Below are 19,938 nucleotides of genomic sequence, written 5' to 3' on the forward strand. Positions count from 1 at the left end.
AGCGGGGGAGGCGGAAGGCGACGCCGGCGGTGACGGCGAGGTGTAATATTCTTCTGCTGCTTTGCATGCACGACGCAAGGTGAGAGGTATGCCAGGCGCACAAAGGCATGTTCTGAGCTTGAGCAGCACACACAGGCAGGCCCTGACCTTCAGCTCCATTTTGACCTTCCCAAATCCCAAAGCCGCACGCATAACACTTGTCAAACAATGAGCATCCCTTACAGCCACCTGGAACAAAGTGGTTGAGGACAGCCACCCCACGATGGATGCCAGCCACTATTGCGAAGGCTTCTACAACCATACCTGATGATATGTGCACCTGTTATCGCTTTGTAGTCCATGCACGTTGCCTTGCCAAAGACCCATGTTGCCTGTCAAAGGGCAGACGTGTGAAGGCACAGGAAATGGTGGCGCGCAATGCACAACGCAGGAGCCAGTACCAGTTAGGAGAAATAGAGAGGCAACGATGCAGCATCCCATGCAGTGAATGGAATATGGCTTGCAGAACAGAAACCAGGGCCCGGTACAATGGGGTGGCGAGCACTTTGGCCCTGGCACATTTTGCGGTGTGAGGCCAGGAGCTGTGTGCCATTAAGACCAGGACAAGTAACATGCACCCAAGAGTCAGCTAGTAAAGGGCATGCAGTCAGGCTCGCGGGTGGATGGGGGATGCCGCTGCTCCTCACTTGCCGGGTGCACAACTTACCTCGCGGTACAGCCGGCGCCAGCCGTGCCAGTAGACGCTTTTCTTGGCATACTGTGTCTACCAATAGCATGGAAACTGCTACCATTGCTGGTACTGAGTGAGCACCGTCTCATGTAGCTCAAGGAGTTGAAGCCCACACTTGCATTGCCGCCGTGGCCCCAGGCGCACTTGGCCACACACAGGTCAGCGACGATGAGCTGAGCGATTGATCGGCGCACCTTCAGTCGTATATTTCGGTGTAGTTGTTCACAAAGCGTACGTTTATCTCGCAAATCGAGACGCTGTGAGCCCTGGGGCGCGGTGCACAACCTCGCGGTCCCACAAATTGGAGCTTGCAGCGCGCCATGAGGCTTCTCAAGGGCACCGGAACCCATGCCAAATGGCCGCGAGCCCCGGCACGGGTCAAGCCGCGCGGCGGCCGCCGATGCACCGAGTGCGCAGCGCTGCGTCCCTCTCGGCGGCGCCTGTTTGGCGGCGAGGAGGAGGGCGAGGACCCGACTGAAAAATATGCGGATTGGATTGACGACGAGGCTGCATCAGGCTCGTCTACGGGGTCCAGCAGCCCCCGCAATGGCCTTGACCCCAACCTCACGCCAGAGGTGGGTGACTGGTGGCAGTCCATTGCCCACTGCTGGCGCCTGGCTGGCGGCGCCTGCAGCAGGGGCGGGGCGCGCCTGCAAGAACACAATCAGTCAGGTGCATCACCATGCCTCGTAAGCAGGAGGGCCTGGAGACGTCCCAACTGCGGCCTGAGTTGCAGGGTCGCCTGGCGTTGACCCCTGCCGACGCGTCCACCGCCGCTGCTCCCGCCCGCGCACCACGCCGCCCGACAGGAGCGCTCCGCGGCGCTGCAGATGCTGCAGCGCTCCGGCCTCATGAGCATCAGCGCTATCAGGGAGGCGTACTTTGAGAGGGTTGCGCAGGTGTGAGGGTGGGATGTCGGGCGCATGCTGGGGGCCAGGTGCTGCAACCCCTTTGCATGCGCTTCTGCATTTCGCGCGTGCAAGGCCAGCGCTGTGCACACCAGCAAGTTCCTGACGAATTACGCATCAACAAAGGTGGAGGACAAAGGCTAGAACCTGAAAAATCTCTCCACCCGCTTTCCCGCCCACCATCGTCCTCTGGCCCGGCAGGACCTGCAGCAGGCGTCCACCGCCGCGGGCGGCCCCGGCCCCAAGCCGGGCCTGCTGTGGGGCGAGCTCGCGGAGCTGGCGGACGAGCTGGGCGCTGACCTGGAGGCCGACTGGCTGGCAGCCGAGGAGGTGCTGACCACTACGGGGCGCGCCAAAAAGGAGGGAGGGCAGGCCCAGCTGATGCCGCGCCCGCGGCACCCGGGGGTGAGCGAGCCGCGAAACGGATAGCATCGGGGCCGCACCTGTTTGATCGGCGTCAGATGCTGCTCTGGCGTGTGTGGCGCTGCGCGCGGCGCTGGGTGCAGCGGCGGGTGTGTGTGGGCGCGACAACCCATGCAGCGGTTGCCGTGTGAGGCGACGCCACTTTTCATGCATGTCAAACGTGTTTGAATCGCCTCCGACCGACTGCCAGGGCGTGATTGATGACGAGCCGCCCGTCAAGCGGCCGACATGGGGCCGCGGCGCCAGCGGCAGCGACGACGAGGATGAGGATGGCCCGGGCTTTGAGCAGCAGCAGGAGGACGAGGAGGAGGCGCCGCCCGAGATCGGCGACAGCCGCCTGCTGGACGCTCTCGCCCGCTCGGCTGGCCTGCCGGGGCTCAGCGCGAGCGCCATGGACGAGGCCGCGCAGCAGCGCCAGACGCGTGAGATGGTCATCGCCGCGCGCCGCCGCGCGGTCGCCGCGCGGCTGGCCGCGACGGAGCTGCGGCCCGGCGCCGCGGGGGCGCCACCGCGGCCGCCGCAGGCGCCAGCGGCGCCGTCGCCATGGCAGCAGCGGACGCCCGTCGCGCCAGCGCCACCGGGCACGCCGGCCGCTCCCCGGATTCCCCCTGGCGCGCGGCGGCCATCTCTGGAAGAGTTCATTGCCCAAAGGCAAGCCGCCAAGGACGCCGAGCGCCGCCGCGCGCCTGCGGCCCCCGACAAGATCGCCGCCGCGCGCGCCAGGCTCCGCGCCCTCAGCAGCACGGGCGCCGCCGGCGCGGCGCGCGTCTCGGCGGCGCTCGCGGGCGCGACGGCGCCGCTCGCGCGGCCGCAGCTGCGGCCGCCGGGCAAGGGGGAAGATCAGGAGGAGCCTTGGGAAGACGAGGAGACAAACGACAAATCTCCAAAGGACGAGTTTGGAGCGGAGTACTGGAGAAACATGGCCGCGACCCTTGGCAGCGAGGGCGCCCAGTCAACAGGCGCGCGCGGCGCCGGCGCCGGGGCTGCTTCTCTGCCGCGGCTGCAGGCGGCGCAGCTGGAGGCGGTGCGGCGCGCGGAGCAGGCGCTGAGGGCGGCGGCCGGCGGCGGGCTGGTGCAGCCGGCGCGCCCGGGCGCGCCTGAGGGCAGTGGCGCCGCGTGGCAGCAGGCCAAGCAGCAGCCGCAACAGCAGCAGCAGCAAGAGGGGTCTGAGCAGGAGCAGGATGGTTGGGCGGCCGAAGACGAGGGAGAGGCAGAGCAGGGCGGTTTTGATGCGGAGTATTGGCGCGGGCTTGCTCAGACCATCGGCAACCAGGGCTCCCCGCCACCAGCCGCCGGCGCCCGCGCAGCGGCGCCAGGCGCGGCCGCCGCGCGGCCGCCTCGGCTGCAGCAGGGGCAGTTCGAGGCGGTGCGGCGGGCGGAGCAGGCGTTGAAGGGCCTGGCGGGCGGGGGCCCCGCGCGGCCGGCGCGGCCGGGCGCCCCGGAGGGCAGCGGCGCGGCGTGGCAGCAGGCGAAGCTGCAGCCCGTCCAGCAGCAAGGCCCGCAGCAATTGCAGCAGGCGGAGGATGAGGGCGAGGCAGCTTGGTCGGAGGAGGGTGAGGAGGAGGACGGCGGTGAGTTTGGCGCAGACTACTGGCGCAACATGGCGGAGTCCTTGAAAAGCGACGGTGGTACCAGCAGCAGCAACAGCAGCAGCAGCAGCCAGCTGCCGCCGCAAGCGCAAGAGGCGCAGCGGCGCGCCGCCGAGCGGCTCAAGGGGTTCGCAGTGGCGCCACTGGCCGGGGCCGCCGTGCGGCCGCCAGCGGTGCGGCCTGGAGCGCCAGTGCCCGCTGCTGGGCAGCAGAGGCAGCGGCAGCAGCCCCTGCAGACCCCGCAGCAGCCAAAGCTTTCTGCGGGGCAGGCGGCTGCGGTGGATCGCGCCAGCAAGGCTCTGGGTGGCAGCAACCTCAAGCGGCCCCAGCAGCAGCCCAAGAGCCAGCAGCAGCAGCAGCAGCAGGTGGAGGAGCAGGAGGAAGAGTCCTCATGGGCTGACGAGGGCGAAGAGGAGGAGATCGACCAGTTTGGCGCTGACTTCTGGCGTGGCATGGCTGAGTCGATCGCCAGCGGTGCAGGCGGCAACTCGGGGTCTGGCAAGCAGCAGGCGCCGCAGACGCCGTCAGCCGCGCAGGTGCGCGCCGCTGAGCGGCTCAAGGGATTGTCAGTGGCAACGGCGGCCCGTGCAGCTGCGCGACCGCCGCCGGCACGACCGGGGGTGCCTGCACAGCAGGAGGAGCAGCGGCGAGAGCGGCGGCGGGAGGGGAAGCCCGCGGGCCAGCAGCAGCAGCAGCAGCCACAGCTATCGGCAGAGCAGGTTGCGGCGGTCGAGCGTGCCAGCAAGGCTCTAGGCGGCAGCAATCTCAGGCGCCCTCAGCAACAGCAGGAGCGGCAGGGGAAGCAGCAGCAACAGCAGGAGCAGCAGGAGCAGCACGAGGAGGAGCAGCTCACTACCCAGGAGCATCAAAAGCAGGTCAAGTCGCAGCTCAGCTACCCGCAGAAGCCTGAGCTGTCAGCAGAGCAGGCGGCTGCCCTGGAGCGAGCCAGCCAAGCATTGGGTGGCAGCAACCTCAAGCGGCCACAGCAGCACCAGCAGCATCAGCAGCACCAGCAGCCGAAGCAGCTGTCAAAGCAACCCCCGCCACCCCCGTCTCTGTCGGCCGAGCAGGCTGCGGCGCTGGAGCGCGCCAGCCAGGCGCGGGGCAGCAGCCAGCTGCGTCAGCCACCACCACGGCCCGCTCAGGATGAGAATGCCGCCAGCGAGGGCTCGGCCCCTGCCAGCTCGCGCGTTCCAGGGAGAGGCGGCGGCCGCGGGCGCTTTGGCCGGGGCCGCGGCGGCAGGGGCGGCGGCCGCGGAGGTGGCCGCAGCGGCGGGGCGCGCGGCGGCGGCTCCGGCGGCGCCCTGCAGCGAGACGGGGCTGCATTTGCACCTGTTGCTGGCCAACAGGTGCAAACGTGAACCATGAGTAATCACCGCGCTGAAACTGACGCATGGTTGGCCAGGCAACTGCACACATTGGAATGTGGCTGAACCGGACGGTCTGCTTACTCAAGAGTGACGGGTTACTCAGCTTGCATCGATGCATCAACAGTGTGAGAGCAGCCCTAGTGCACGCATGCTCGTACAAAAGCCAGCCTCTAGCAGCGCAGCATTTTCCTGGGCGAGTGCTTCGGCGCGCACCCAGCACGGCACTCGCCTTTTGTAGGCAAGCAGGGCGTACCAAGTGGGATGCCAGCCACGACTGCCAGGTGGCGTGTAGGATCACCAGGCGCACAAACGCGTGCGAGGGCGCACATAGCGCTCGTTCGCAGCTTGGGGCGCGGGGAGCTGGGAGTCAGAATAGGGGCGGAGCGTCCAAGCGGCAAGCGAGCAGATGGAGCGGCGGCAGGCAGTCGGACGTGACGCAACATCATAAAACTGTAGTCCCGGCATCTACACGCACAAAAGGCTTTGAGAGGGCAGGCAAACATGCGTCTTTCAGCAGCCGGTGCTTCCAAAGCAGAGCAGGATACATGCTACCCTAAAGGCAGATGGGGGGGGACCAATGCTTGTGTGCAGCAGAAGGGCGCAAAACCGGGGCCTCATAGGCTCAAAACGCGCACAGGAGCGGCGGCAATAACACGGTGCAGCACGACAGGGTGGCAAGAGTATGTAAGGGGGGCTCTTGCATGGGTTGGATTCCTGGATGTGTTCATGTTTGAGGGTGTGGTGGGGGGAGAAGAGGTCTAGTGCGGAGGAGCGGCGCCATGCACGGCTGGCATGGTTTGAAAGGGTGAAACGGCGAGGTGTGCGGCGCCGCGGCGTTCACGTCAAACAGACGGATTATTGTCTGCTGCCATTGGCCATGGCATGCTGGAAAAAGCACCAAACCTGTGCAACTTAACTCCGCCTGAAGGTTGGAGTCTAGTGACTACCCCTTCTTGCAAGATTGTGGTGGGGCCTGGTGTGTGTCCTGCCTGCTGCGCGTGTAATGTGTCTGTCTGCACCAAACGTACCAAGGGACACGGGACGCCACAAAGCACGCAAGCCCAGCAGTGCATGTGCGGCCGGCAGCATGCAGCCGCCGGCCCAACAACCAACGACAGACGCAGTAGCAAGACATGCGCAATTTCGCAAACTCTGCTCGCTGGCCAATTGCAGAGGACCTGCAAAGGGCCAGCGGGCCGTGATCACCAGCCGTGTCCCGCCGGGCACACCTTCTCGATCCCAGATAGCGCGCGAGGTGCCACGCACCCAGCCACCTCCTAGGTACCAGTTCTGTGCACGATCAGCAACACTCCGGCCTCCAAAAGTTTTGTGAGGCACCCCGGGGGTGTGGGGTAGGGGATGGCGTCACGTGGGCCCCGTCGCGGCGTCACGTGACGCGCAGGCCGCGGCGCACGTTGGCGAGGGCCTTGAACATTTCCCTGCAGTCATCCGGCTCTGAGAAGCCGTTTGAGGAGTAGAACCTCTGGGCCGACGCGACAGACAGCAGCTTGATGCCGCGCAGGCACGCGGAGCAGTCTGGCGCGCAGGCGGGGGCGGCCGCAGCCGGGGCTGGGGGCGCGGCGCCGGCGCAGTCGAGCGCGGCGCGCAGCAGGGCGTGGTCGTTGGACAGCGCGAACGCCTCGACTGCAGGGATTGTGCAGGCAGGGCGGGGCGAGGAGAGGCGTGAAGGCAGGAGCCAGCATAGGTAAGGCCACGAGGGAGGGTGTCTTGCATGTTTTTGGGCCTCTTGGGATTCAACACAGAACCCGTCTCGCCTCACCGTGTCAGTACAAGGGATGCATGCCCCGCGCCCCGCGCCCGGCTGGCCCCCCACCGTGCTGCAGCAGCAGGGAGCCGTAGCCCTTGCCGGGCTGGTTGATGCAGATGAGCTCGACGTACACATGGGGAAACACCTCACTGCTGCCGCCGCCGGCGGCCCCGGCGCCGCCCATGGCTTCGCCCACGCCCGCGCCCTTGCCCGCCGCCGCGGCCGCGGCCGCCGCTCCCTGCTTCTTGCTCGCGGGCCGCGGGTAGTGCAGCGCGCCCCCCACGACCTCGCCGCCCGCCTCGAGGGTGGACAAGAAGACGCTCCGCGCCGCACGCAGCGCCGCGGCGTCGCCGGCGGCGCGCGCGGCGTCGACCTTGGCCAGCTGCTCCGCGGCCATGGTTGCGAGCTGCAGGCACACAAAGCGGTTGCGGTCCTTCACGAGGCCCGAGGTCAGGCGCGCCAGGAGGGCGGGCGTCCACTGGGTCGAGGGAAGGGTCTCGGCGCGCACGACTGCGGGCGCCTCTTGCAGGGTTTCGGTGGCGGACAGCTCCTCAGGCTCGCCCCACACGGCGGCAATTGACCAAGTGGGTGTGGCGGGCATGCCGGGGATCACGTTTGCAGGCGGAGGCGCGCCCGCGGCAGGTTCGGGCCCGTTGGCGAGGGCGCAGGCAGCGACATGCGACGAGGCGTATGCTGCCGGGCCGTCGCCCGGCAAACACCCAACGCTATTCATAGGCTCGAACGGCATACTGCTCGAATGCTGGGCGGTGCTGGCAAGGACTGGGGGAATCGCGGTGTATCGAACGCGACGCAGCAGATCGACCAGGCGCTGCGCGCGTTCAGTAGTGATTCGAAATCATTGTGTAGGTGCTAAAGAGACCGACGTGGGCCCGAGGAGGTAGACTGGGGCCGGCTACGATAGTGTGCGGCACGCAAACGAAGGGGTATGAACAGCAAGATGTCGTTGAGAGCAACATTTTGTCTTATATTATGAAGATGGCTGCGCCGTGCAGGTTCGAGTCAAAAAACGGTGCCTACATCCTGCTGGTGACGAGCCGACCCCTTGTGTGCATCATGCGCAAAACAACGCCCTTTGCGCAACACGGTACATTTGGTCTTTGTTGACGTACAAGATTTTGATGGCCATCCACTTATTGCTGAACTTGAAGCCAACAGGCCCAATGTTATCTGGCACGCCCAGCATCCGGTCAACGCATTGTTGACCTGTGCCAGCTGCCACTCAAGTTGGCACGCAACCTGTGAGGCCGCCACAGACGGCTTCCAGGTGGCACATGAGATGTACCCCGAACACGATCGTAATTACTGTACTGGCACTTTGTTGCTGACCTCGCCACGCTGCACACCTAGTCACCCGCCTGGTCCTCTGAGATGCAGCACACCGTGCTGCCAGTGTCCGGCGCGCCCGGCAGCGGTTTACAAGGTGCATCTGGCACTTTATTGTACAATGGGTGGCAAAGCGCCACAGCAGCCCAGACCGCAGCAATAGGCGGGGGGCATCAGGCAAGCAGGAGTTTAAAGCTCGGTACGAGCGCAAACAGGGGTTGCAACAGCAGTGCAAGACGGCACATAGGCTTTCCAGTGCCTGGACACGCCACCACACCGCAGCACCCTGGCGCTGCATTGTTTCAGCTGTCATGCGTGGTTTGTAAGTGCAAGTGCACCAGCTTGTGCATTTGTGCAACACTCAGGCAAGGACAGGGCATGCACATGTGCCTTCGGGCATCCTTTGTGCAAGGTAAGCGGATCTGCACAGCAATATTGCAACTGCAAAGCTCAAAGCAAGTCGCTGCATGCACACATGCAGCTGGCTCCTAATTCACATGCTGAAAGGGCATCTGTGCCTGACCAGGCACAAACGGCACTCTCAGACACAGATAATGGCCCTGTCTGAAGCCACAGAGAGGCCGGCAGCATTTGCCCCATCGCATCAGCGAAGACTGACGCTGCTCACGTCGGGACGCGGTCGCTGCCGCCCGCCCAGAAGCCCATGCAGTAGGGCAGCGTGCAGAGGCCAGCCCCCTTGGGGTAGAAGCCCATGCACAACGGCGGCACCTTCTGCACGATGGCCAGGATCGAGCTGGGGATGGCCCAGAGGCCGTCGCCCACCAGGAGGCCGGCGCCGACGGTCGTGGCCAGCTCGGCGGCTGAGTCCTTGTCGAAGAACTCCCAGATGTGCATGATGATGGACCCCATCCAGAAGTCGATGGCCTGCAATTGAGGGGTTGTTTGGTTTGGGTAGTGGTGCGAGTTTGATTGGTGCATTGGGGATGACGCACTCGCACTCTGCAAACTTGTGGGAAAGCTCGTGTGTGATCTCCTGTGTATCACACAGCATTCTCAACAACCAGCACAGCGCAAGCGTCACGGCCTAAGGTCATGCGCGCGGGCCTCGCGGCGGCGTCCCAGTGTTGCTGGGTGTTGCAGCCGTGACGACGGCGGGACCCACCGATGCGGCGCCGATGTAGAAGGGGATGGACATGGCCATGGGGCTGGGCACCCACTTGGCAAAGCGGCGGGGCAGCAGGTCGCGCACGAGGCACATGAGGATGCCTGTTGGTGGGGTCGGGGAGGCGCGGGGGGCCGGGAGAGTGCACGTCTGTTGTGTGGTGCGAGTGACGCTCAGGGCTTGCGGGAAGAGGCAGAGTTGCTCGCCGAAGAAAAGGCAACGCAATGCGCCTCCCAACGGCTGACAGGCCGGCAGGTGCGCTGGGCTCATCGCTCGGCTCATACATTCACCCCCGACAGCCACCCCCAAACCACACACCCGCGAGGAAGAACACGGCCATGAGGGTGGTGCAGTACTTGGGGAGGGCGCCAAAACCCTTGGTGCCGATGACGGCCATGCCGCGGTAGATGTCGGCGAAGGGGGTGGGGTAGGGGCCGCCGGGGACATTCACCTGCGCGCGGCGGCGATGGCGTCGCCCAAGCATGTTTACACATGCATGTGATATTACCCAAGCAGTGGTATCACCCAACCAAATCCTGATCACCGGTAGGCAACTGGGTCGGGCTGTGGGGCTGCGCACGCCGTCCACAATCCTGGCACAGCCTCGATCGCGACTCGCACCTGGCCAGTCTTGTAGAAGAGCATGAAGGCGTAGGGCCCCATGACGCACCCAACAAGCCCACCAACCAGCTGGGCCAAGAACATGGCGCGCGGCGCTGTCAGGGTCACGTAGCCTGCAAATCAGGCGCAGGACGAGGAGGGCGGGTGAGGGGCAGGATACATCAACTTGCGCGATAGCACCAAATTGCCTAAGATCGTAGCAGTTCTTGCAACCGCAGCAATGCCTTGAGTTGTGCAGATCTGTGCACATCTTGCTGCAGGGTGCGCTTGAATCATCGTTCAGTTTTGCCCCCCCCCCCTCTTCCATCCAGGAAGACAACAAAACCCAAAACCCATCACCAGCCGGCTGACGCCCACCTGTCCTGAAGTCACCCATAAGGGTCGCGGCGGCGCTTGTGGCGTTCAGCACGACACCACAGACGCCCAGGCCCACAATGACACCATTGCCCTGCAACAATAGGGTACGGAGAGAGTTGCATTTTATTGCATCAAAATGTGTACGGTATAACACACCGACTTACTTCTGATAGCGTGTCATCCCAGACGGGCGCACAAGACTCCCAAAACAGCAAGCTGGCGCAGTCGATGGGTGCACCAAGCGCGCATTGCCCTTGACAGTCACCTCAACACCGGCCCATGCGGCGAAGATGAAGAGGCACAGCTTGCCGTACATGCTCGACTGCAGGTCAAAGGTTGCAATTGGCGGCACGCAGCGGTCAGATGTGGCATGTGCGCGCAAGATTTGCCTATGCTTCTGACGAGTCAAGCATCCATAACCTACAAACAATTGCAGGCCCTGTGGGAGTTGCATTTCTACAGCCGACTCACCATGTCCCAGTCAGTGAGGCCGCAGCCGTAGCTGTTAGGAAGGGCAAACAGCGGCGACACGATGTATGCCACCTGGAGGGTTGAGGAGGGTTGGGGGGAGAGCAAGGAGGATCAGAGACAGTAGGGTGAGTGTGTGCCAGACAGGCAAAGCTGACACTCAGAGCGCCAGCTGTGCGCACGAAGCCCCGCCTGTGGACCCCAGAATGTGCCGCCTTGCTGGATTGCTCTGAATGCAACGCAGGCCCTCGTGTTGCTCTGGATGACTCAATCCACGGCCTTTCAACCAGGTTTCTTACCAGGACGTAGTACCACTTAATGGGGGTGTACACCATCGGCAGGAAGATGGTGGACAGGATGGCCAGGCCGCCGTAGCCCAGGGGTACCAGCTGCCAGGGGATCACCTCCCGCAGGAACACGGCCGTGCGCAGGCGGCGCTGTTTTGAGGAAGGGGGGGGGGATAGCGTTGGTTGGGGAGGGGGACAGGAGGGACAGTTTGACCAAAGGAGGTAGGCGTGGGTTGCCACGTGTGTGCGGTCACGATGCCAATCACGGGTGATTTACAGGGATACAGCTGTGTCAAACTGTTTTGATAGGTGGGTCACAATGGGGAACGCAGCATTATGCATCTGCTCTAATTTCTTTCACACTTCTCTGCTTGGTGCTAAGATCCCCCGGTCCCCAAAGAAACAGGGGTCCTTCAGCACCCGCCTCACCTCGGCGGGGGTCTCCTTGAACTGCAGCAGGTCGTCTTCGGCCTCGTCCTCGTCCACAACCAGGCCGTCAGCAAACGCCGGGGGCCTGTGGTGCTCCTGCACAGCCTTGCCGCCCTTGACCATGCCGGCGTCAGAGCTCTTCGCCACCCGCTTCGAGGCGGCAATGACGTTGAGTGTGCCGGTCACGGCACCGGCTTCCTTGGACGCGGCCGGCGCCGTGGCGGGGGCCTCAAACTGCGCGGGGTCGTCGCTATCCTCGGACTCTGAGATCAGGGTGTTGTCGACGGCCGCCTTCTCGGCGGTGAAGCGGGGCAGGCGGCGCGCGGCGCGGGTGGCCAGCATGCGCTTGCGCGTGTCGCGGACGGCTGAACGAGGCGGGGCGGAGGGGCGGATGCGGGGACAGAGATGTGAGAAAGGGGCAGGGGCGGGCAGTTTGAGCCATCAAGGTAACAAGGTCTGGGTCAAGCTGCAACCTGGGGCGTGTGTGGGCCTACTGATGGACAACAAACACTGTTTTCCAGCACAATCAAGCAGGTTGTTTTCGTGTATATACCCCTGCAAACCGGGGCTTACTCGAGTACAGGACCTTGGCCACCATGTAGAGGCCCTCGCCCATCAGGATGGCAATCACCAGGAATACCTGAGAGCGCGCAATTTTATTGTTGCAATGTGTGCTTTTAAGGATTTGCGCTGGCTCGCTGACCCATGTTTGCAGCAGCACAATTATGTTTGCAGCTTCAAACCTTGCCGGTGCTGAACAGGTGTCGCACCGCAGGCGCAGACGTGGCCATGCAGGGCACGGTTTTGCGTTCCCTGTCAACCCCCACCCGCTCGCCCGGCAGGGATGTGGCGTGGCGGCAGTGCGCCCACCTTGTACCCGAAGAGGCCCTGGAAGTCGTGGCTGTCGAGGCCTGCCGGGTACCAGTCGCCAGCCTTGCGCTCCATAAGGGGCCACATCACCCCCCACGAGAGGATGGCGCCGACGAGCATGGACCAGTTGACAATGTGGGGGCAGATCATGCCTGGCGGAGCAGCAAAAGCGGGCGGGGGCAGCAGTGGTCCAGCAAAGCTCATCCCCTGATAGTGCGTGAATGACTCGCCGCTGCCTGCCCCCAACACAAAAGCAAGAGGCTGTCAGGGGCCGGGACGCATGCAGAGTGCAATCCCGCTGCCCAGCGCAAAACGTGGACAACACTATTGTGCGCTCACCGGCGCCGACATAGTTGAGCTGCCAGTCAAAGTTGAAGGTGTACTTCATGGCCGCAAACCCAAACGTGGGCCACGCGCTGAAGCCGCAGGCGTAGTCCGTGCCCTGGAAGAACCACTTGGCCATCGAGAACAGGAACGAGAAGAAGCCGGTGATGCCCAGGAGCTTCACCTTGAACATGGCGGCCGCCTCGCCGGTCTGCGGGGCGGGGCACGGGGTGGGGTGGGGGAGGGGGTTCAGCCGTCTTTCAGTGCAAGCCTCATGTGCGGTGCGGCCGCTGGCGCGTACACCTGATGCGCAGCGAGCATGATGCCGCATCCTGACCGAACGCAGGAAGCTGCCATCACGCGCAGCTGCCCCACACTCCCGCATTTGGCCGCTGACGGCATGGCCACAACCATTCCCGCCTTGCCCACCGCGGTGTGGAAACTGGTGAGCATGATGCCCGACGCGGTGCCGCTGGGGAAAGGCAGCTTCCAGTCGCAGATCATCAGCTTGCGCAGCTGAGTCAGCAGGAACGCGCCGGTCAGTGACGTCAGCAGGAAGTAGGGGATGGTCTTGGAGGGCACCGGGTCGTACACGGCCTCTGGGTGGAAGTCGGGGCTGCCCCTTGGGGCGCCTCCCATGTTCAGGTACGCCTGAGGGCAGTGGGTGGGTGCGAGGCAAGCAGTGGTTGTGTCTTGATGGGTGGCAAGGGTCACACACGATATCGCAAGGTCCCAGTGACTGTGTTGTTGAGTGAAAATGTGACGTGTTCCCATACGATACGTGGTGGTATCGATGCGTCACAACCATGTTCATGGCAAAAGGCAGACTGGTGCAATGCTTCCACGCAGCAGAACGCGCATCAGCAACACACCTGGTAGCCCATGCCGGTCATGTAGCTGCCAAAACCGCCCACTCCCATCGAAAGAATGTAGGTCTGCATAGCAGTGTTCTCCTGCAGGGCAATTGCGTGGTGGCATGGTTTGTTTGGTGGTGAGCAGTGGGCAATAAGTGGGGTGGCGCGCTCTGGGCTGCTGCGTTGCAAGCCTCGCACAGCCACAACAGATGTGGACAGGCCGGAACCCAAACATTCGTCGTCTGGGCATCTGTGCGTTGGTATGGTGGAAGAGTGTGGCGGCTGAAAAAGTCCCAGTCAAACAAGTAGTTGTGCAACCAGGTCCGGTTCTTCCCACCTGCAGACCAAAGGGCTGGAACAGCAGCTTGTGCAGCAGCGGCGCGCGCTGCTGCGTGCGCATGCCGGTGCCAAATGCGGTGAGCGATTTGATGGCCGCGAACGAGATGAGGCCTCCTGGGATGTTCAGGGAAGGGATGATACCGGCTGTGCCCAGGGAGAGCTTCAAACCGATGATGCAGAAGAGCATGCCCAGGGCGGTGCCTGCCAGGGATTGGGTTTGCGAGGTTAGCTTGTGGGTTGTTGTTGTTTATGCAGTGTGCAGTGCACTCGATATCTTTGCCCAGAGAGGGAGCATGCAAACACGCAAGAAGTTTCAAGTGTCCACTCTGGCCTGTATCTAATGCTTGAGAGGTGGCGAACGCGGTATGCGTGCCGCTCTAGCTGTGCCCAGGAAACGTCCCCAACAAACACCGGCAAAAACGTGAGGGAAGGTGCCGCCGAACCAGGCTGTTTGCGCGCATGCCTGCCTCCGCACCAAAGACGAAGCCGCGCAGAGACAGCTGAGTTGTCCAATGGGGCAGCTCGCCGATGACCTTCTCCATCTCCTCGTCGGTGCGCGCGCCGCTGCCAGGGCCATCCTGCGCTGCATCCTTGGGCGTGGCTGCCGCAGCAGCAGCGGCTGCGCCCGTGACATTACGCTTCCTCACGGCTTCATTACTGGGTGCATGATGAGATGAGACGACCTCGCGCTCCTGCCCATCGGCCGTCGCGCCCATCGCGGCTTCGGCTAGCCGTGTCACGCGATTGACCCTGCAACACTTTCAATCAGCGTGATAAAACAATTCAAATATTTATTATAGAACTGGCCCCACTGCAGAGCGACTAGACGGTACAACAGTTTCTAACACGGGTAACCCGCCCGTCGCCGAGTTTTACTCTTCCTCGCCGGAGGCCTTGTGAGATAGCCGCCGTCTGTACGAGGCACAATTTCAGATTTATGAATTAGTGCATCATAAATTTCCTCTTCCTTTTGTCTGCGCCACGCTTGAACTCCTTGACTGACAGTGGCCATGAGGCACATCAGCAACAAATTGATGCATGTGAGCGCGCAGAGGAGCACGCCTCCTCCAAGATACTTTCTCGGACTTCCACGTATCCGCGGCTGCACATTCCGTTCAGCTGAGCTTCAGCAGGCAAGCCGCTGTGCAAGAATGAATCACGCACAATACAAGCCTCTCACAGCCTCTTGTGCGGAAACGGTTCAACTCAGTGTTACAGCGACCTCTCGTCCTCAGCGATGCTCGTGCCGCAGTGTGCAAACTTGCAGGCTAAAATATTCAAGGAGGCCGTTGGAATTTTTCACCTGCAACATCCCAATGCACACCAATTTGCTTGCCTTTCTTGGAGTATTCAATCCAGCCCGCAGCATGCAGATCGCCCTCAATACAAATCCTGAAATCCAGCAAGCGTGGGTGGGTGAGAGAACACCCCAGCCTGCCTCAATCCAATTGAACTAGCAACGGTACACCAACCCCTCTTGCAGACACATGCTGGGCCTGCCCCTCAGATCTCGTCGGTCTCCATGACCACCCTGTATCGCGCCCGGCCGCTGGCCACGCGCGCAGCCGCCTCGTTGATCTGGCTCAGCTTGTAGGTCTCGATCATGGGCTTGACGCCCTGTTGTCAGTTGTTGGTTGGTTGGTTGGTTTAAGTGCGGAGGAAAACAAGAAACTCACAGAGCCTGCAGGCAAGATACTGCCATGCGCGTGAGCTCGTCCAACGCACACGTGCGCTCCCGCCACCCTGGGGCGCTCAGTGCGTGGCTGACCTTGGCAACAGCAAACTCCAGCATTTCCTGCGGAGGCCACAGATGGTCGAGTCACGTTAGCGGTGGACGGGTGATAGCACTACATCAACAGCAGGCAGGAGGGTGATAAACGCTTTGCTCGCCGAGCAGCACAAGGACTAAAGCTTGTGCCAGTGGTCATTGGAAACTCAGCATGCGGGTGCTGGTGGCGGCAGCGCCCTGAGCTGCTCACATCGTGGTTCTTCTGGCCCGTGCCTGCTGGATGCAGGCATGTCCGCAGGCGCGGCGCTGTTCGGTGCGGCTCGCCTGCATGTCTGCGCGGCCGCCGACAATGCTGCCAGCCAGACTCTTCTGGCTGAACACCACGTCTTGCAGCGGCAGCGTGATCTCTGCCCCGCCCCCAGGAATGCCGACCTTGTTTGGTATCGCGTTCGAGAGGCAATGGCAAAACTCAAGACCGTGAGAAGGGGATGAGGCTTTGCATTCGCCCGCCGGGCAGTTTGCCCAGGGCGCTGGCCCTCAAGTGCTGGGGCCACTAGCACATGCAAAGCTGGGAAGGAGGTATAAATTGGCGAGGCATAGGCGTCCAAGGTCCTACCTGTATCAAGACGCCGTCGGGGCACAGCAGGCCCAGGACCTGTGGATGAACGAAGCACGTGTGGCCGCAGGGCATAGTTGTCGAGCCAATGAAATGCAGCAGCAGACAGCAGCTCACGCACAACGCACGAGCCCGCCCAAATAGCCAGCCTGCCCCTCAGAGTCGCCGCGGAATGCGCCTGTGCACCTGGAAGTGCAGAGACGTGAGATTCTCGCACGTCGGAACAAATTTGAAAGCCACACACCTTTGCAAAATCCAGCCGCGCACTGGCGCAGTTGAGGACCACATCGTAGGACCCCTTCTTCTCTTCAAACGCCCTCGCTGACGTGGCAGCCTCCCGCGCCCCCAGGGCCAGGGCCTCCCCCGCCTCGTCGTCATCGCGGACCAGGGCCGTCACCTGCGGTCGCGTGATGACGTCATTGCAACATCACTTTGCGTGGCTTTTGTGGGTGTGGTTGTGCCCGGGTGTGATGCCCCTCGGCAGTGGCTGCCCCCCGGGCAAGGGAGAAGGCCGGCACTACTGACAGCAGAGAATATGTGCAGACAGCAAGCTTGTTGTGGATAGCCACACAGCACACCCATCAAACCATGCGACCGGCCCGTGCTCACGTCAGCACCCATGGCAGCCTGCGGGTGGTGCATTTGCAGTGGTGTTGAGCTGCGAGGTGACATGAGCATCACTCAAACCAACACAAGCCGTGCTTGTGTGTCCAGCCGCGTGCGCCCTGCATGGCGTTCCAGATTGTGGCCGGCGACTCATCTGCTGCTGGTCATCCGGCAAACAGGTTGTGTTGCAGCACATCGCCAGACTGTCCACACCTGACTTGCGCAGCAGGTAGGCTGTGCACCCCACTCACCGCAAACTGCACTGCCAGATGCCCCAGGCCGCCGACGCCCAGCACGGCCACACTCATACCAGGCCGCCTGGTGTGCTTGCGCAGAGGCGCGTACACCTGGGGTCGACGGGCATTCAAGGGGCACTGCTGATCAGGCAGGGCGTAAGCCCACCCGCATGCAGGGAAGGGCGCACAGGATGCAGACAAAAAAGTAAAACAACCCAGGGGCCAGCTGCATGGCAGGCAAAGGCATTCGAGCAACATAGTCCCCGCGGCTCGGATTGAGGTCAGACACGTCTTTAGCGCGCAAGGGCGCCCTCTTGGGCCACCAGTGACTCAACCCTCGTGCGGGCTACCCCAGCAGCCCATCCGCCACACGCACTGCGCAAGTGGCTCGACACACACACGCGGTACACCAACGGCTCAACCCTCCACGCGCCCACCGTGATGCCAGCACACAGCATGGGTGCGGCCTCGGCACTGCCCAGGGCATCTGGGATTTTGTAGGCAAAGGCGCCTGGGACGCGCATGGAGTACTGCATGATTTGGCAGCAGTACGTAAGGGTGGTGCAGGGCGCTTTGAAATGTGTGCCTGGTCGATGCAAAGCGCAGGGAGCGCAGTTTAAGTCTCTTGCGGCACACGTGATTCTGCAGGCTGGTGAGCGTGACCCCCAAGGCTCAGCGGCGGCAGCAGTGCTGCAGTGGTGTAGTGCTGCATTGCTGCAGGAGTGATGCAATGGTGCGGGTCTGCAATGCTGCAGCCCTGCAGCGCTTCCCCAAAAGCCTCTCACTTGGAAGCCTCCAAAGTTCCCAGCTGGGGTGCACCGGCAGCAAACACAAAGAGGGGCAGGCCGGGCGTGGCGGCGACGGCGGGAAGGGACTCTGAGCAACCGGTGATGACGTCTGTCCTGCACTGCTGCTGGCTGCCTGGACCCCATGAAAAGCAAATCCTTATGATGGCCAGGTCTCCTCCTCGTCAACCCCCTCCACGCACGCGCCCCTTGCTGCTGTGGCGTCACAGAATACCCTGAGGCCCCGCTCGCGAGATGCATTGAGCACAATCGCCACAGGCTGTCAGCAAGGGGGGCGGAGAGAAGGTGCAGGCACTGCAGCATCGAGCAGCAACGGAGTAGCGAGAGCAAGCTTGCCCGACAATTGCAGACTCACGGCCGACGATGGTGGGGGTCTGCTGGAGGCACAGGTTCTCCTCCCCCCTCAGGCAGTAGCGGCACTTGCGGCACGAGTCGCGCAGCCAGCCGTAGCCGACGCGGTCGCCGACCTGGGTGCGCGCGGTCGTCAAGGTGGCAGGGGCGGGCCGCAGGCTGAGGCGGCGAGGACGTGTGTGAACACACTGGCAAAAAGCAGGACAGCTGGGCGAGGATGCATCTGTGGTCACCACCAAGAATCAAGTATGATGCACCCCCCTATTATATCCTCCCCCTTGACGTGGCCGCGGATAAGATGGACCTCTTATGTCATGGTTGGCCAAGCCACTGTGTGCGCCTACCCACCTCGATGCCTGCAACGGTGTCGCCCTTTGCAGCCACCTCTCCAACGACCTCGTGTCCTGAGGGCAGGCAACAAGCGGGAGATTAGTGTTCATTGCGCAGGCTGGGAGTAGCCGAGGCAGCAGCCGCAAGGGGCCAGCGCGCGAGCCAAGAGGGTAGAAATATCTGAGGTTCACCGAGCCACGTGGCGGGCCGGCGCCCTTGCCTGCGATCAGGGGAAATGATGTGATGCCCCAGTCGTCGTCCTGGATTGCGCAGTTGAAAACACGATTCGTGGGATAGAGAAGGTGCATGGGTGGGTGGGTGGGCGAAATGGGTGGGCGAAGAAAATGATGGGTGATTCAAAGATGGAGAGCATTGGAAATGCTCCAGCTGTGCAGGCGCAGCCCCAGATTGCGGGAAGTGAGCAGCTCAATGATGAACTGCTGAGCCGGATGGCGCCGTAACCCAGTGTCTCACCCTCATGTGCAGGTCCGAATGGCAGAGCCCGTTGTGGGTGACCTGAGGGGCAGGCAGGCAGGCATCTGCTCAGGCGCTTCCTTGGAACCCCTTTGCTTGGCAGCCGTCCGTTTGCGGAGGGCAGGTATTGGCGTTGAAGCAGCGCCCTACGGTATCTTCGAAGCCTGAACACCATTGCCAGCCCTTGGACCTGCATCCTCACCTTGATCTCTATCTCTGTGGGACCCAAAGGCTTGGGCTCATACTCGTAGGGTTGAAACTTGCCGCCAGCCGCTTGCACGGCCAGACCCTTGAACGGCGCCAGCGCGGCGTGGCAGCGCAACTGGCTGCGACCGCGCGCGGCTGCGGCCGTGCTGGCTGGGGTAGGTACGGACGAGCGGCGAACGGCCCATGGCGGTACAGCTTTGTGGCTTCCCAGGAGCGTGAAATTTATAGAAGCACAAGCAAGCGGGTTGTTTGGGCGTGGCGACGGCCCAAAGTGATGTCGCGATGCATCAGCAGCTGTGCTGAGGGTGTTGCTGTTGCCACTTTGACAGCTGTTCCCAGCGTAATGTGGTTGACAGGGCCATCCCGACAACAACCTTACCACTTGTGGCGTTGTTCTTGAGCATCATCGCGCAAAATCAGGAGCGACTGTGCTGGCAAGCCGTTGTCGGGCGAGATCGTGAACGCGGGGGCGACGTTATCATTGGTTCGTGACGTGGCACCTGAGCCTCTTTGATCGTGAGACATGAGCTTAAGGTCTGCATATAATGGCGATGGTTCATTCAAAGGTGCAATTGCGCGTCTCGGAGACTGTCAGGTGACGAAGTTGCCTATCCGACCCTGCCGGATCCAAGCACAGATTCCTGCAACATTGCAAGACATTGGCGGCCGGGGCGTGCTGCTGCGCGGAGTGCTGAGGCATGCACCCAAGAGGGGCCAGTCAAGGCCTCTGCCGGGGAGCAGCGGCACATGCATTGGCGATGCCCTGGAGCCGCTCAACT

At 62.8% G+C, this 19,938-nt stretch overlaps 4 protein-coding genes across 4 annotated transcripts in view; 1 reads left to right on the forward strand and 3 right to left on the reverse strand.

Annotated features, from left to right (window-relative positions):
• The window catches only part of MNEG_1207 (protein geranylgeranyltransferase typeII), a gene marked incomplete at both ends in the record, with an annotated part of 7,832 nt that extends 2,821 nt beyond the window's left edge, over positions 1-5,011 (forward strand). Inside the window, 3 exons of the mRNA XM_014050307.1 lie at positions 1,540-1,629; positions 1,840-2,043; positions 2,252-5,011. Coding sequence (XP_013905761.1) covers positions 1,540-1,629; positions 1,840-2,043; positions 2,252-5,011 — 3,054 coding nt within the window. The remainder of the gene's footprint in view (positions 1-1,539; positions 1,630-1,839; positions 2,044-2,251) is intronic.
• Positions 5,012-6,407: 1,396 nt separating this feature from the next.
• Positions 6,408-7,536, reverse strand: MNEG_1208 (hypothetical protein; the record flags this gene model as incomplete). Its single annotated transcript, XM_014050308.1, has 2 exons — positions 6,408-6,664; positions 6,855-7,536. The coding sequence occupies 2 exons, from the start codon at positions 7,534-7,536 to the stop codon at positions 6,408-6,410; spliced, it is 939 nt and encodes a 312-aa protein (XP_013905762.1).
• Positions 7,537-8,756: 1,220 nt separating this feature from the next.
• Positions 8,757-13,991, reverse strand: MNEG_1209 (hypothetical protein; the record flags this gene model as incomplete). The annotated part of the gene is made up of 15 exons (XM_014050309.1): positions 8,757-9,017; positions 9,256-9,359; positions 9,574-9,706; positions 9,877-9,989; positions 10,234-10,324; positions 10,499-10,555; positions 10,705-10,776; positions 11,001-11,138; positions 11,418-11,782; positions 11,991-12,057; positions 12,288-12,439; positions 12,627-12,822; positions 13,041-13,262; positions 13,484-13,564; positions 13,803-13,991. 15 exons carry the CDS (start codon positions 13,989-13,991, stop codon positions 8,757-8,759), a joined length of 2,241 nt encoding a protein of 746 aa, XP_013905763.1.
• A 1,316-nt stretch (positions 13,992-15,307) lies between these two features.
• On the reverse strand, positions 15,308-19,566 carry MNEG_1210 (putative NADH-dependent butanol dehydrogenase 1; the record flags this gene model as incomplete). Its single annotated transcript, XM_014050310.1, has 15 exons — positions 15,308-15,421; positions 15,573-15,599; positions 15,882-15,965; positions 16,150-16,188; positions 16,394-16,546; positions 16,759-16,776; positions 17,007-17,102; positions 17,429-17,502; positions 17,811-17,912; positions 18,153-18,264; positions 18,497-18,552; positions 18,678-18,738; positions 18,953-18,994; positions 19,155-19,309; positions 19,539-19,566. The coding sequence occupies 15 exons, from the start codon at positions 19,564-19,566 to the stop codon at positions 15,308-15,310; spliced, it is 1,161 nt and encodes a 386-aa protein (XP_013905764.1).
• Between the last annotated feature and the right edge of the window lie 372 nt (positions 19,567-19,938).

Source organism: Monoraphidium neglectum (assembly GCF_000611645.1).
Source record: "Monoraphidium neglectum strain SAG 48.87 unplaced genomic scaffold scaffold00116, whole genome shotgun sequence".
Classification (NCBI taxonomy): Eukaryota; Viridiplantae; Chlorophyta; class Chlorophyceae; order Sphaeropleales; family Selenastraceae; genus Monoraphidium; species Monoraphidium neglectum.